This window comes from Oncorhynchus keta, chromosome 10 (genome assembly GCF_023373465.1).
Source record: "Oncorhynchus keta strain PuntledgeMale-10-30-2019 chromosome 10, Oket_V2, whole genome shotgun sequence".
In the NCBI taxonomy this organism is placed as follows: Eukaryota; Metazoa; Chordata; class Actinopteri; order Salmoniformes; family Salmonidae; genus Oncorhynchus; species Oncorhynchus keta.
The window spans coordinates 25,812,238-25,825,967 of NC_068430.1; the positions used below are offsets into that span (position 1 = coordinate 25,812,238).

Here is a 13,730-nt window from a genome sequence, read left to right on the forward strand (position 1 = left end):
CAGATTTTACCAGACTGATAGCACGCTCCTCAGGACGAGTACGGAGAGCTGACTCGCCAACCACCCCTTGCCCCCCCCAAAAAACTATTTTGGGCTGTTTTTTGTGCTTTCTTTGTGGCCGTGAACCCCGGTGTCGTAGCTGTCCTCCCTTCTCTCCTTCCATCTGCCGCCAAGGAAGGCTATCCTGTCCTGCCAGGATTTCCTCCCAAGTCCAGGATCCCTTCCCATCCAAGATCTCCTCCCAAGTCCAGGATCCCTTCTCCTCCTTGGAAGGCTGCTTGGTCCTGTTGTGGTGGGATCTTCTGTCACGATCGTCATAAGAACATGAGGACCAAAGCGCAGCGTGATATGGGTTCCACATCTTTTAATTCGTGAAACACATAAAAACAATAAAGAGCAAACAACACATGAAGCTATGGAGTGCTCACAGGCAACTACACATAAACAAAATCCCACAAAAACCAGTGGGGAAATGGCTGCCTAAATATGATCCCCAATCAGAGACAACGATAAACAGCTGCCTCTGGTTGGGAACCATATCCGGCCAACATAGATATAAACAACCTAGATTACCCACCCTAGTCACACCCCGACCTAACCAAAATAGGTAATAAATAGGCTCTCTATGGTCAGTAACACTAGATATTTTAACATCAAAGTTTAGAACTGCTTGTTTCAACCTTGATTCAGTGTCATTATGATTATGCCTGCTCTGCTTGGTATATTGGGCTATCAAAAAAGCTGAAAAAGAGAATGCGGGTCATGCAAAATAATGCTATCAGGTATATGCTGAATGTCCTCCCTAGGATCCACATAGGGAGGTGGGCTTGTTGCCTTTGGAGTCCAGAGTGGACCAACTTAAAATGGATCATATGTTTGACATCTTAAATGATCATGCCCCAGGTTATATGAAAAACCACATTGATATCATCTATAACCAGCACAGTTACAATACCAGAGCTGGTGTTATGTCTTGTAAAATCCCAAGAGTAAACAGTACTGCAAGGAGCACATTTTTTTATAAAGGCATTTGTCTATGGAGTAGCCTCCCCTTCGAGATCAAGCAAAGAAAAAGTTAAAAATAGGTTTAAAAAGCAGGCAAAGGTTTTCATTTGGAGAAGGTTGTCTGAGTAAGAGAAACCACTCCACTGCCCCTTGTGCCCCCTACTGCTGGTCAGGTGTATTTATTTGAAGGATCAGTATGATGTCCAATTAATAGTTTGTTTGAATGTGAAATGAATATAGTTGATTTAAGGTAAGGGAAGACCCCCATGGAATGGACAAAAAGGTAAGGGAAGACCCCCATGGAATGGACAAAAAGGTAAGGGAAGACCCCCATGGAATGGACAAAAAGGTAAGGGAAGACCCCCATGGAATGGACAAAAAGGTAAGGGAAAAGGGCAGTGAATAGGGTCACTTTTTAGGATGTCAATATAAATGAATGTATTTATGGTTTGTACTTTTGTCTTGCCTTTTAATCATTTATATGTGTTATTGTTTTTACCATTGAGGACCACTTTGGAAACAAGCATTTTAATTAATACTTTCAAGTGATATCCTCTGGGTCCACATTGTACATTTAGTTGAATATGTCTGTTATCCTCCCAAAAAATACATTCAATTTTAAAAAAAATTCAAGACCATCCTAAATGTTAACAAGCAGCTGTCCATACTAGAACTCCACTAGGTAGCTGCGTGCCTTCATCAGGCGTTTGAGCTTGTTCTGCAGTGCAGCCCTCTTGCTGCCGATGTCAAAGTCCTCCTTCAGCAGCTGCTCGATGTTGTCCTTCTCCTGCAGCATCTGAAGCATCTCCCTCTGCAGCTGGGAAGCAGACTCCTGCAGGACAAGGTAGCGGATCACCATGGGAATCTGATCAGCCAGACGCTGACTGGATATCTGGCAAAGATAAAGAGACAGACAAGACAAAACACCTATTAATAAAATAGATAGATATAGTGATCTACCATCACTTTTGTCCCATTCACGTTTTAGTCCCCTCACAATGGTTGGTTCACACACACTCTGAATTGTATAATGTTATAGCACATTTACATGCAATATTATAATCTAGCTTTCAGGGAATTGGTGAAGAAATGAGTTTAAGAATCAGCAGTTCCATTCAATCTCTGAGTTAGTGCCCTCTTATCCCTAGTCTGAAGAGCTGGGGGAAATACAGGTAGGTTCTTGTTTAGGGTTCTTGTTTAGGCCAGCATCTAAGATAGTGATTTACACAGTGCTTACCCTGTAATAGGACTTGAGGTGCAGCATCATCTCCTGTAGGGTGGCATGGTTGTCTGTGCTAAAGATCGTACTCCTTATCTTATGGGTTGGTACGGGTTGGTCGTCTTCCTCCTCCCTCTTCCTCTCACTCAGACTGTGGCTGTAGGTGCTGTCCTGTGTGTACACTATCATCTCCATCTTGAACTGAGTCCTCAACATGGACTCAGCTGTAGACTCATTCACCTGCTTAATGGCCTCAATCTTTGTCTGCAGTTGAAACAAAACACAACTCAGTCATTCAAAAGAAGATAAATGTAGTTGGTGCATGTCAGCCATCTCATTCACATACAGGTTGATGACCAACTGTGGGAATATCAGGGATAAATGGTGACATTAATATTGCATGGTGTGAGATAAACCTTTGCTGATTTCAGGAGGTTAGGAAATCCAGTGAAGCTGCTCTGAGCCAGCAGTAAGAACACCTTCCTAACGGCATCTAGAGAAGGGAAGAAACACCATAACATCACTCTGACACAGGACTCACAGATAGATTACATTCTTGGATGGAAAATATACATAAAACATCTTGGCTTTATAGTTTGGCAAATAGGCTCCCATATTAAATAATATACTTGGTTTTAGTATATGTAAAAAAAGTGGGAAAAAAGAAGAACCTTCTCAAACATATACTATACCTGAAATCTCCTTCAGTTTCTTGACTGCTGGTTCCTCCAGTTGTTTGATCTGGTCTTTCACCATCACCTCGAAGGTCTTGTAGTTGATGAACCCTGGGAGCTCCCTTCCACGGTACGTCTTCTCATAATCAGCCACTTCTCCCTCGATCCTCTGGTTAACTGCAATATACAAAAGGATGTCATTATGTTGCATTACACTAAATAAGCAAGTGTGTGAGCCTTCCATGTCAAATAAAAATGTTGTACATCAATCTCAATTCACATAGCTATTAGTTGTTATCTAGCACGCTGAAATGAGCCATTGTTTTCGATGGGTGTGTGATAATAGTACACTCACAGTTTTCTCCAGAGCAATCCAGGTGTAGCTTCCATTTCCCAAACTCTTGTCTGAGTGTGGAAAAGACATTGAGACGAACTCCGCTTTTCAGCTCCTCCCCGGTGCTCAGGTTGATGGCATCCTGGGTGAATGCAGTCACTTTCTGAGACACAGAAAGAGAAGTTATTAGATACTTGGGAGGGGTAGATGTGTAAAGAGAAACAGCTATGGATAAGATTTCATCAACTTTCAAATGCTTTCCTGAATTGATAAGTTTAGCTAACAAAGACAAACATGGCTGTTGTGAGTTTGGGTCAAGGCCAGAGCTGAGTGAAGGAGAGGGTAACTAAATCATCTGTTGCAGGCTGGGGAGCTCACATCGATCAGGAAGTACATCCTTTCTGCCGAGTCCTCAGGGGGTCCGGTACCATATCTTTCCAGCTCGGCATGTGTCTCTGCCAGCTTTGCCTCAATCTGCTCTTCTAGACGAGGCAGGGATTTCTAAAGGGCACAACGCAGAGTCATGGCTTATAGCAACAGTCACTCAGTAACAAATGTATAGGATTTTGTGCAGTAACATGTAATAGGAAGAAGAATTTACCTCGATATGATGCACCAGTTCAAGAGTTAATTTCTCTGCCAGTTTAGGGATGGTGGCATGGCCCTCATCATAAAGTGTGCTGCAGAAAGGTTAGAAAAAACAGGTGTTCACAACATACCTTGAAGTTTGGTTACCACACAGGTACACAATTCAATTAAAAACTAACACACTTTGAGTGTTTAAAATGGGCACTGGATCAAATTTGCTTCATGCTTTCCAAGACAGCTTTTAAAATCTAAGGCACACTTCAACCCAGAGGACCAACCTGAGATGAGCGTGCTCTTTGAAGAAAGCCTTCTCCCTCTCTGTGGCCTCGGTCAGTGAGACTCGCTCCATGATCTCTTTCTGTCCCCTGCACTTGACTATCATGTAGCCCTTAGTCAGGTGGATAACCTGATTATGAACTATGTCCACCACCGTCTCCTCTGTGCCTTTGTCTACCAGGTCAGGCTTGGTCAGGATGCCTGTTCAATGGGAAACGCACACAAGTCTAACTCATTAAAGTCAACATAAGTCAACATGGTCCATAATAGTTGAGTAAATAATAAAAGGGGGATTACCTAATGTCCTTCCACCTTGAGGGTCCACCTCTTGTGCCATCTGCAAAGCCTCTGTGGTTGCAATGTCAACGTTGCATGGAACAACCACCAAGTTGATTGTTTCTTGCTTCATGATGAATTTCCGTATCAGTCTCTTAATCTGAAAATGTCATATATTATACATAACATGTCGTGGGGGGACTTGGTTTCTGGGTTAAAAATGCAGTGTATTCCCACTAACATTGTGGGTGGGGTGGAGGTATGTACCTGTTCACCAATGTTCTCAGGTTGACCTTTGACAGCTACCCGGGCGATGCCTGGCAGGTCGATGAGTGTGAGGTCTGGGACGTCAGGGGAGCCAATCTCTAGGCTGATGAGGTCATCACTGATACCCACCCCCACACCTGCCATTTCATCCTGGGCTGAAGGGAGGAATAAGAATACAGAACACCGTTGCTAGAAACAACCAGGGTTCCAACAGCACAATAGTAAAGTGGATCAAGTTATCTTTTTTTTTGGTATTTAGGTATTTAGTACTTATTGGTGTGCTCTCTTATGGATTGGAGAACATAGTTTAGACTTTAGAGACTTTCATCTTTGCCATGATCAGCAGACCAATGACCACACCTTCACGAATTTTCTTCTCCAGATCAGAGGGGTCCTCAATCTCCTCCTCATGGTCTTGGTAGCTGATTTTTCCATGCCATTCTTCTCCTTCTTTCTTCCTCTTCATCTTCAGCTCGAGAGGGCATCGTGTTACAATACCTGTCAGAGTTGACAGAGGAATTAGAAAGCATGAAAGAGATTAAATTAAACTGTAAGAAACGCAGAAAAAAAACAGTCCATATACAACATTTTCCCAGTACAATCAAATTAAATTGTGAAATATTCCATCTTTCTGTGCTTGTAGTTGATCCCCCAAAACATTTGACATCTTGTTTTAAAGAAAATTGGTAGTCACATTTTGCTCAGTCATCAATCATTGATCATAATGCATTATGAAAATGTATCGAAAGCATGTTAGAAAACGCTCCAAACCAATTCTGAATGATGTCTCGGCACAGAAAATATATATACTGTATAATGTTCCACTGTCCCATAAATCCATATTTGTGTTGCTGTTGTAAAGAGCATCATTCAAACATGGATTCATGGCACAGTTGATTTATTTTGTATTTTTATGAGTGCAGAGACATCATTCAAACTCAGAATGGGATTTTGATGTAATAGTTGGTGTGGAGTGTTTTAGTGTTTTCTAATATGCGTTACACATATTTGCATATTGCAATACAGTCAATGGCAAGTGATGACTCAGCAAAATGGGAAGTATAATTCTCTGTAATAAAAAAATAAATATATATAATACAATAAAACATTGGGGAATCAATCACAGAAAAAGTTCAAATAAAGCCGCATATAAAATGGGTGAACTTCCTCTTTAACATGTTAAATTAAGAGATCAAATGATAACCAAATCAATACAGATTCACTTGTTAAACCTCCCTGAGACATTGATAGATGATAAATACTTGTTACCTCAATTTATCAAACTATCACTCACCACTCCCCCTTGGCAAAGCCACCCCAGACAACGCCTCCAGCACCGAGCTCTTTCCCGAACTCTGGTCCCCTATCACGGCGATGGCTGGCAGCGCAAGGTCCTTCTCCACACCAAGGGAGCGTAGAGAGTCGATAAGGTCGATACAGGGCCGCACCTTCTCCTCATAATGTTGGTTTAGAGTCTTATTCATGGTGTATTATTATTTAGTGATAACACTTAAATAAAAAGCTAAGTGTTCTGCTCTCTGATGACCACTGCGTGTCCCTTTTCTCCGATACAGGAGATTTTACGTCTCGATACGTTTTATAATGGGTGAAACAACCGGTTCCGTGTGTTCAGTGTCATCCCTGGGAATCGAATCTTAAGCGGTTGTTCCCACTTTCATTTCTTCATCGAAAGTTAGTGCGGAAGCTGGAAGCTGCACCCAACTGAACCAAACGACATGTGAGACATGGCGTCATTTCTAGGCTACACCACTAGATGGCCCTGTCTCACTAGACAAGTTATAGACTATTTTAGGTTTCTTGTGGACTGATAAAGAGCGCAATGCATTTGACAGCTCAAAACGGTTTTTAATTTTCACATCTTTTTAATTTTGACAATAGATTTTTTTAAACAATTGGTTTAACACTCCAACTAAATCCAAATAGGTCAACCTAAACTGTGAGGCCATTCCCACTGGGCACAGACGGAATTTCAACGTCTAGTTTTGATTTACTTTTGGTTGCGTTGTCAACTAACGTGAATTCAACTTGAAATCAACAAAAATAATCACCCCTTCATTGGATTTAAGCTATTTTTCACCATAGAAATTCAACTTTATAATAAAGGATTGCATGCCTCTATCATCACCTTTTCAGGCTAATGCAAGCCTACCATTCCTAATGTGATTATTAGATTGGATAGTGGTAATTTAGGCTATTAATAAACGTGTAGTGGGATAGGTTTATAAGCTACAGTTGAAGTCGGAGGTTTACATAAACTTATGTTGGAGTCTTGTTTTTCAACCAGTCCACAAATTTCTTGTTAACAAAATATAGTTTTGGCAAATCGGTTAGGACGTCTACTTTGTGCATGACACAATACATTTTTCCAACAATTGTTTACAGACAGATTATTTAACTTATAATTCACTGTATCGCCTACCTTCAAACTCAGGGCCTCTTTGCTTGACATCATTGTAAAATCAAAATAAATAAGCCAAGACCTAAAAAAAAAAAATTGTAGACCTCCACAAGTCTGGTTCATCCTTCGGAGCAATTTCCAAACGCCTGAAGGTACCACGTTCATCTGTACAAACAATAGTACGACAGTATAAACACCATGGCCGTAATACTGCTCAGGAAAGAGACACATTTTTTCTCCTAGAGATGAACTTGAACTTTGGTGCGAAAAGTGAAAATCAATCCCAGAACAACAGCAAAGTCCTTGTGAAGATGCTGGAGGAAACAGATACAAAAGTATCTATATCCACAGTAAAACGAGTCCTATATCAACATAACCTGAAAGGCTGCTCAGCAAGGAAGAAGCAACTGCTCCAAAACCGCCATAAAAAAGCCAGACTACGGTTTGCAACTGCACATGGGGGACAAGATTGTACTTTTTGGAGAAATGTCCTCTGGCTTGATGAAACAAAAATAGAACTGTTTGGCCATAATGACCATCGTTATGTTTGGAAGGTAAAGGGGGAGGCTTGCAAGCCTAAGAACACCATCCCAACTGTGAAGCATGGGGTTGGCAGCATCATGTTGTGGGGGTGCTTTGCTACAGGAGGGACTGGTGCACTTCACAAAATAGATGACATCATGAGGCGGGAAAATTATGTGGATGTATTGAAGCAACATCTCAAGACATCAGTCAGGAAGTTAAAGCTTGGTCGCAAATGGGTCTTCCAAATGGACAATGACCCCAAGCATACTTCCAAAGTTGGCGCAAAATGGCTTAAGGACAACAAAGTCACGGTATTGGAGTAGCCATCACAAAGCCCTTTGAGGGCAGAACTGAAAAAGCATGTGCGAGCAAGGAGACCTACAAACCTGACTCAGTTATACCAGCTCTGTCAGGAGGAATGGGCCAAAATTCACCCAAGTTATTGTGGGCTACCCGAAACGTTTGACCCAAGTTAAACAATTTAAAGGTAATGCTACCAAATACTAATTGAGTGTATGTAAACTTCTGACTCACTGGGAATGTGATGAGAGAAATAAAAGCTGAAATAAATAATTCTCTCTACTTTTATTCTGACATTTCACATTCTTTAAATAAAGTGGTGATCCTAACTGACCTAAGACAGGGAATTTTTACTATGATTAAATGTCAGGAATTGTGAAACTGAGTTTAAATCTATTTGGCTAAGGTGTATGTAAACTTCGAACTTCAACTGTATATCAGAGACGTTTCCTTTGAGCGTGAAAAATATGTCCCTTGATAAACATTTCATGCAATTCTACTACACTTTATATGACAGAATAATGGTAGCCTAGGCCTTCTCTACTGACAACAGATCCAAAAACAAACTTGTATTGAATACAACCATGTAATCTAGGTCTATGAAAAAGGGCTTGGCTAAAAGGGATCCAGCTTTTGTCAAATTGTCATAAGTAAAATAATAATAATAATAATTGCGTTTTAGCTAACCCTAACTCTTTTCCTAACTTTAACACAATTCTCCTAACCTGCTACGAAATGTAAAATATGACGTTAATTTGACAAAAGCTGGATTCCTTCTGACCATGAAAAGGGGGAAACGCAACATTGTTGTCCAAAAAAACTCCAGTGGTATCATTATTGTAATGACATGGCTGGATCATAAATGAACAAATGTCCAGACAGAGGTTTGAGTTTACGAATTCCCGGTTTATAAACAGCCTACTGTTTGGCCGTAGCCCACGCCAAATAAATCAAGGATCACAGTATAAAATAACAGTGACCATCTCTTCATAAGACAAAACCTAAGAGAGAGAACAATAGCTAAGCATGGTCTTAAACTTGCGGCAAAGATGTTCTAAGATTGGATGTGGTCTATCGTTTCCTATGGAGGCAAGTGAGCCGAGTCGGTGGGATCGTGTGTCGAGATGGGTTCTTCAAAGTCACGTTATTAGTCTATCAGATGTCAGTCAGTTGGCTTAGTGACGTCAATAAAAACATCGTCATCATATTCAAATTAGATTTATGAGATGCAGACGTTGGACTGGAGATTTGGAGAAGAAGGACTTCAACATATGTTTTGATGTATCTAACGTTAAGTAACTATTCGCTGTTGAGCCTTTTATAATGCCACCAAGATAGAAAAGTAAGTTAAAAATATATAGTTTAATGTTATATATGTTATATAAATTATTACTTAAACGTTTTGTAGTGGTCGTTAACTGTTTGGCTAGCTATTTTCCGGTAACATGCTGAGGGACAGTAACGGTAAATTAGCTAACAGTTATTAACGTTAAATTAGCTGGGCTCCGAACATGCAAGAAACGAGCTGAGGACTAGTTAACAGTTGTCATTTTGCTAACCAATACTGAAGATTATTGGTAAAATATAATTGAGTGAGGTTATTAATAGCTAACCTGTTACTCTTCTCTTAAAACTTGTTGAGGATAGGGGGCATTATTTTCACTTTGGATGAATTGCGTGCCCATAGTGAACTGCATCAAACTCTGTCCTAGATTACTAATATATGCACATTATTATTACTATTGGATAGAAAACACTCTGAAGTTTCTAAAACTGTTTGAATTATGTCTGTGAGTATAACAGTACTCATAGGGCAGGCAATCTTCCAAACAAGGAGTGAAATTCTGAAAGTTGGAGCAACTTTGACGTCATCGCCCCCTCCTTTCCCAACAAGATATGGATCTGGAAGCACTTCATACGCCTTCCACTATATGTCCTCATTCAGTAGAAAGTGTAATGGAGCACTTGCTGTGAACTTTGACTTAAAACCTGTTGGGGCAAGGAGTTCCCCTCAGGCAACTCCACCCCCCTGTTCAGCTGAAAAGGTGGCACAGGGAATTCAAAAATATTCTTTAGAAATATTTAACTTTCACACATTAACAAGTCCAATACCTCAAATGAAAGATAAACATCATGTCAGATTTTTTAAATGTTTTACAGCGAAAACACAACATATTTATGTTAGACCACCACCAAACCAAAGAAAAAACGCAGCCATTTTTTCCAGGCAAAGATAAAATCACAAAAGCAGGATTAGAAATAAAATGAATCACTAACCTCTTGAAAATCTTCATTAGATGACAGTCATATGACATGTTACACAGTACATTTATGTTTTTTTTTCTCGATAATATGCCTTTTTATATCCACAAATCTCGGTTTACATTGACGCCATGTTCAGAAATTCCTCCAAAATATCCGGAGGAATTATAGAAAGCTACGCCAGATAACAGAAATACTCATCATAAACTTTGACTAAAGATACATGTTCTACATATAACTAAAGATACACTGGTTCTTAATGCAACCGCTGTGTCAGATGTTTTGTAAACGTTATGGAAAAAGCCTAACATTGCAATAATCTGAGACGGCGCTCAGACGTAACCGCCATGTTGGAGTCAACAGAAATACGAAATTACAACATAAATATTCCCTTACCTTTGAGGATCTTTCATCAGAATGTAGTGCAAGGAGTCCTAGTTCCACAATAAATCGTTGTTTTGTTCCATAATGGCCAATACTAGTGTCCAAGTAGCTGCATTTGCGATCACTTTCAGCTCACGTGCCCAAAAACTGACTGCTGGTCCAAGATAACTCGTAAGAAAACTTCCAAAAGATATATTCCAGGTCGAATAAACTGGTCAAACTAAGTAGAGAATCAATCTTCAGGATGTTATTATCATATATATCCAATAACGTTCCAACTGGATCATACGTTTTCATCTGGGGCCGAATGGAACAGCCGAAGCAGCCACAGAAAATGCGCCACAGCAAAATGGCATTTTGTTGCGACACTGTCTATTTTCCCTCCCATTAATATATGTTATAATTTCACATTGGCAAGAAGAGAGAAATGGTAGCTAGCTTGATATACAATATTGTAATGAAACAGCAGGGAGCAGGCCTCGACCTTCTAGTCCGAAGTCCAGCGCGCTATCAACTGTGCCGCAAAAAGCATGCTCGAAAACTAGCTAGTTTAGCTAGCTAATCATTCAGGACCGCACGTCAGAGTGAACAGAACGTAAGTTATTTGTTTACTCAAAGAGCTAGGAACAGCTAGAACATAGATGAGCACGGACGAACAGCATTTGTATGAACTAACTTCCCGCGCCAACAGAGATGGCCACCTCGCTTCGCGTTCCTAGGAAACTATGCGCTATTTGTGTTATTTCTTACATTGCTACCCCAGGTAATCTTAGGTTTCCTTACATACAGTCGGGAAGAACTACTGAACATAAGGGCAACGTCAACTCACCATCAGTACGACCAGGAATATAACTTTCCCGATGCAGATCCTGTGTTCTGCCTTCCACGCAGGACAACGGAATGGATCCCAGCCTGCGACCCAAAACAATGACGTCGTAAAAGAGGCAAACGAAGCGGTCTTCTGGTCAGGCTCCGGAGACGGGCACATCGCGCACCACTCCCTATCATACTACTCGCCAATGTCCAGTCTCTTGACAACAAGGTTGATGAAATCCGAGCAAGGGTAGCATTCCAGAGAGACATCAGAGACTGTAACGTTCTTTGCTTCACGGAAACATGGCTCACTCGAGAGACGCTAACGGAATCAGTGCAGCCAGCTGGTTTCTTCACGCATCGCGCCGACAGAAACAAACATCTTTCTGGTAAGAAGAGGGGCGGAGGCGTATGCCTTATGATTACCGAGACGTGGTGTGATCACAACAACATACAGGAACTCAAGTCCTTCTGTTCACCTGATTTAGAATTCCTCACAATCAAATGTCGACCGCAATACCTACCAAGGGAACTCTCTTCGTTTATAATCACAGCCGTATGTATTCCCCCCCAAGCAGACACATCGATGGCCCTGAACAAACTTTATTTGACTCTTTGCCAACTGGAAACCACATATCCTGAGGTTGCATTCATTGGAGCTGGGGATTTTAACAAGGCTAATCTGAAAACAAGACTCCGTAAATTGTATCAGCATATCGATTGCGCAACCAGGGCTGGTAAAACCTTGGATCATTGCTATTCTAACTTCCACAACGCATTTAAGGCCCTCCCCCTCCCTCCTTTCGGAAAAGCTGACCACGACTCCATTTCTTTTGCTCCCTGCCTACAGACAGAAACTAAAACAAGAAGCTCCCTCGCTCAGGTCTGTTCAACGCTGGTCCGACCAATCTGATTCCAAGCTTCAAGACTGCTTCGGTCACGTAGACTGGGATATGTCCCGCATTGCTTCCAACAACAACATCGACAAATACGCTGATTCGGTGAGCGAGTTCATTAGAAAGTGCATTGACGATGGCGTTCCCATAGCAACGATTAAAACATTCCCAAACCAGAAACAGTGGATTGATGGCAGCATTCGCGTGAAACTGAAAGCGTGAACCACTGCTTTTAACCAGGGAAAGGTGACCGGAAACATGACCGAATACAAACATTTACATTACATTTAAGTCATTTAGCAGACGCTCTTATCCAGAGCGACTTACAAATTGGACAGTGTAGTTATTCCCTCCGCAAGGCAATCAAACAAGCTAAGCGTCAGTATAGAGACAAAGTAGAGTCACAATTCAACGGCTCAGACACAAGAGGTATGTGGCAGGGTCTATAGTCAATCACGGATTACAAAAAGAAAACCAGCCCCGTCACGGACCAGGATGTCTTGCTCCCAGGCAGACTAAATAACTTTTTTTGCCTGCTTTGTGGACAATACAGTGCCACTGACACGGCCCGCAACCAAAACCTGCTGACTCTCCTTCACTGCAGCCGACGTGAGTAAAACATTTAAACGTGTTAACCCTCGCAAGGCTGCAGGCCCAGATGGCATCCCCAGCCGCGTCCTCAGAGCATGCGCAGACCAGCTGGCCGGTGTGCTTACGGACATATTCAATCAATCCTTATCCCAGTCTGCTGTTCCCACATGCTTCAAGAGGGCCACTATTGTCCCTGTTCCCAAGAAAGCTAAGGTAACTGAGCTAAACGACTACCGCCCCGTAGCACTCACTTCCATCATCATGAAGTGATTTGAGAGACTAGTCAAGGACTATATGACCTCCACCCTACCTGACACCCTAGACCCACTCCAATTTGCTTACCGCCCAAATAGGTCCACAGACGATGCAATCTCAACCACACTGTACACTGCCCTAACCCATCTGGACAAGAGGAATACCTATGTGAGAATGCTGTTCATCGACTACAGCTCAGCATTTAACACCATAGTGCCCTCCAAACTCGTTATCAAGCTCGAGACCCTGGGTTTCGACCCCGCCCTGTGCAACTGGGTACTGGACTTCCTGACGGGCCGCCCCCAGGTGGTGAGGGTAGGTAACAACATCTCCACCCCGCTGATTCTCAACACTGGAGACCCACAAGGGTGCGTTCTGAGCCCTCTCCTGTACTCCCTGTTCACCCACGACTGCGTGGCCATGCACGCCTCCAACTCAATCATCAAGTTTGCAGACGACACTACAGTGGTAGGCTTGATTACCAACAATGACGAGACGGCCTACAGGGAGGAGGTGAGGGCCCTCGGAGTGTTGTGTCAGGAAAATAACCTCACACTCAACGTCAACAAAACATAGGAGATGATCGTGGACTTCAGGAAACAGCAGAGGGAGCACCCCCCTATCCACATCGATGGGAGAGTAGTGG

General features: G+C 42.0%; 1 protein-coding gene across 1 annotated transcript; it reads right to left on the minus strand.

The window, feature by feature from the left end:
• Nucleotides 1-349: 349 nt before the first annotated feature.
• On the minus strand, nt 350-6,298 carry LOC118388434 (interferon-induced GTP-binding protein Mx3). The gene is made up of 12 exons (XM_035777514.2): nt 5,934-6,298; nt 5,000-5,137; nt 4,640-4,794; nt 4,394-4,532; nt 4,099-4,297; nt 3,834-3,912; nt 3,611-3,733; nt 3,254-3,395; nt 2,917-3,075; nt 2,641-2,717; nt 2,243-2,488; nt 350-1,897 (listed from the first exon to the last, which is right to left on the minus strand). Exons 1-12 carry the CDS (start codon nt 6,121-6,123, stop codon nt 1,673-1,675), a joined length of 1,872 nt encoding a protein of 623 aa, XP_035633407.2. The 5' UTR covers nt 6,124-6,298; the 3' UTR covers nt 350-1,672.
• Between the last annotated feature and the right edge of the window lie 7,432 nt (nt 6,299-13,730).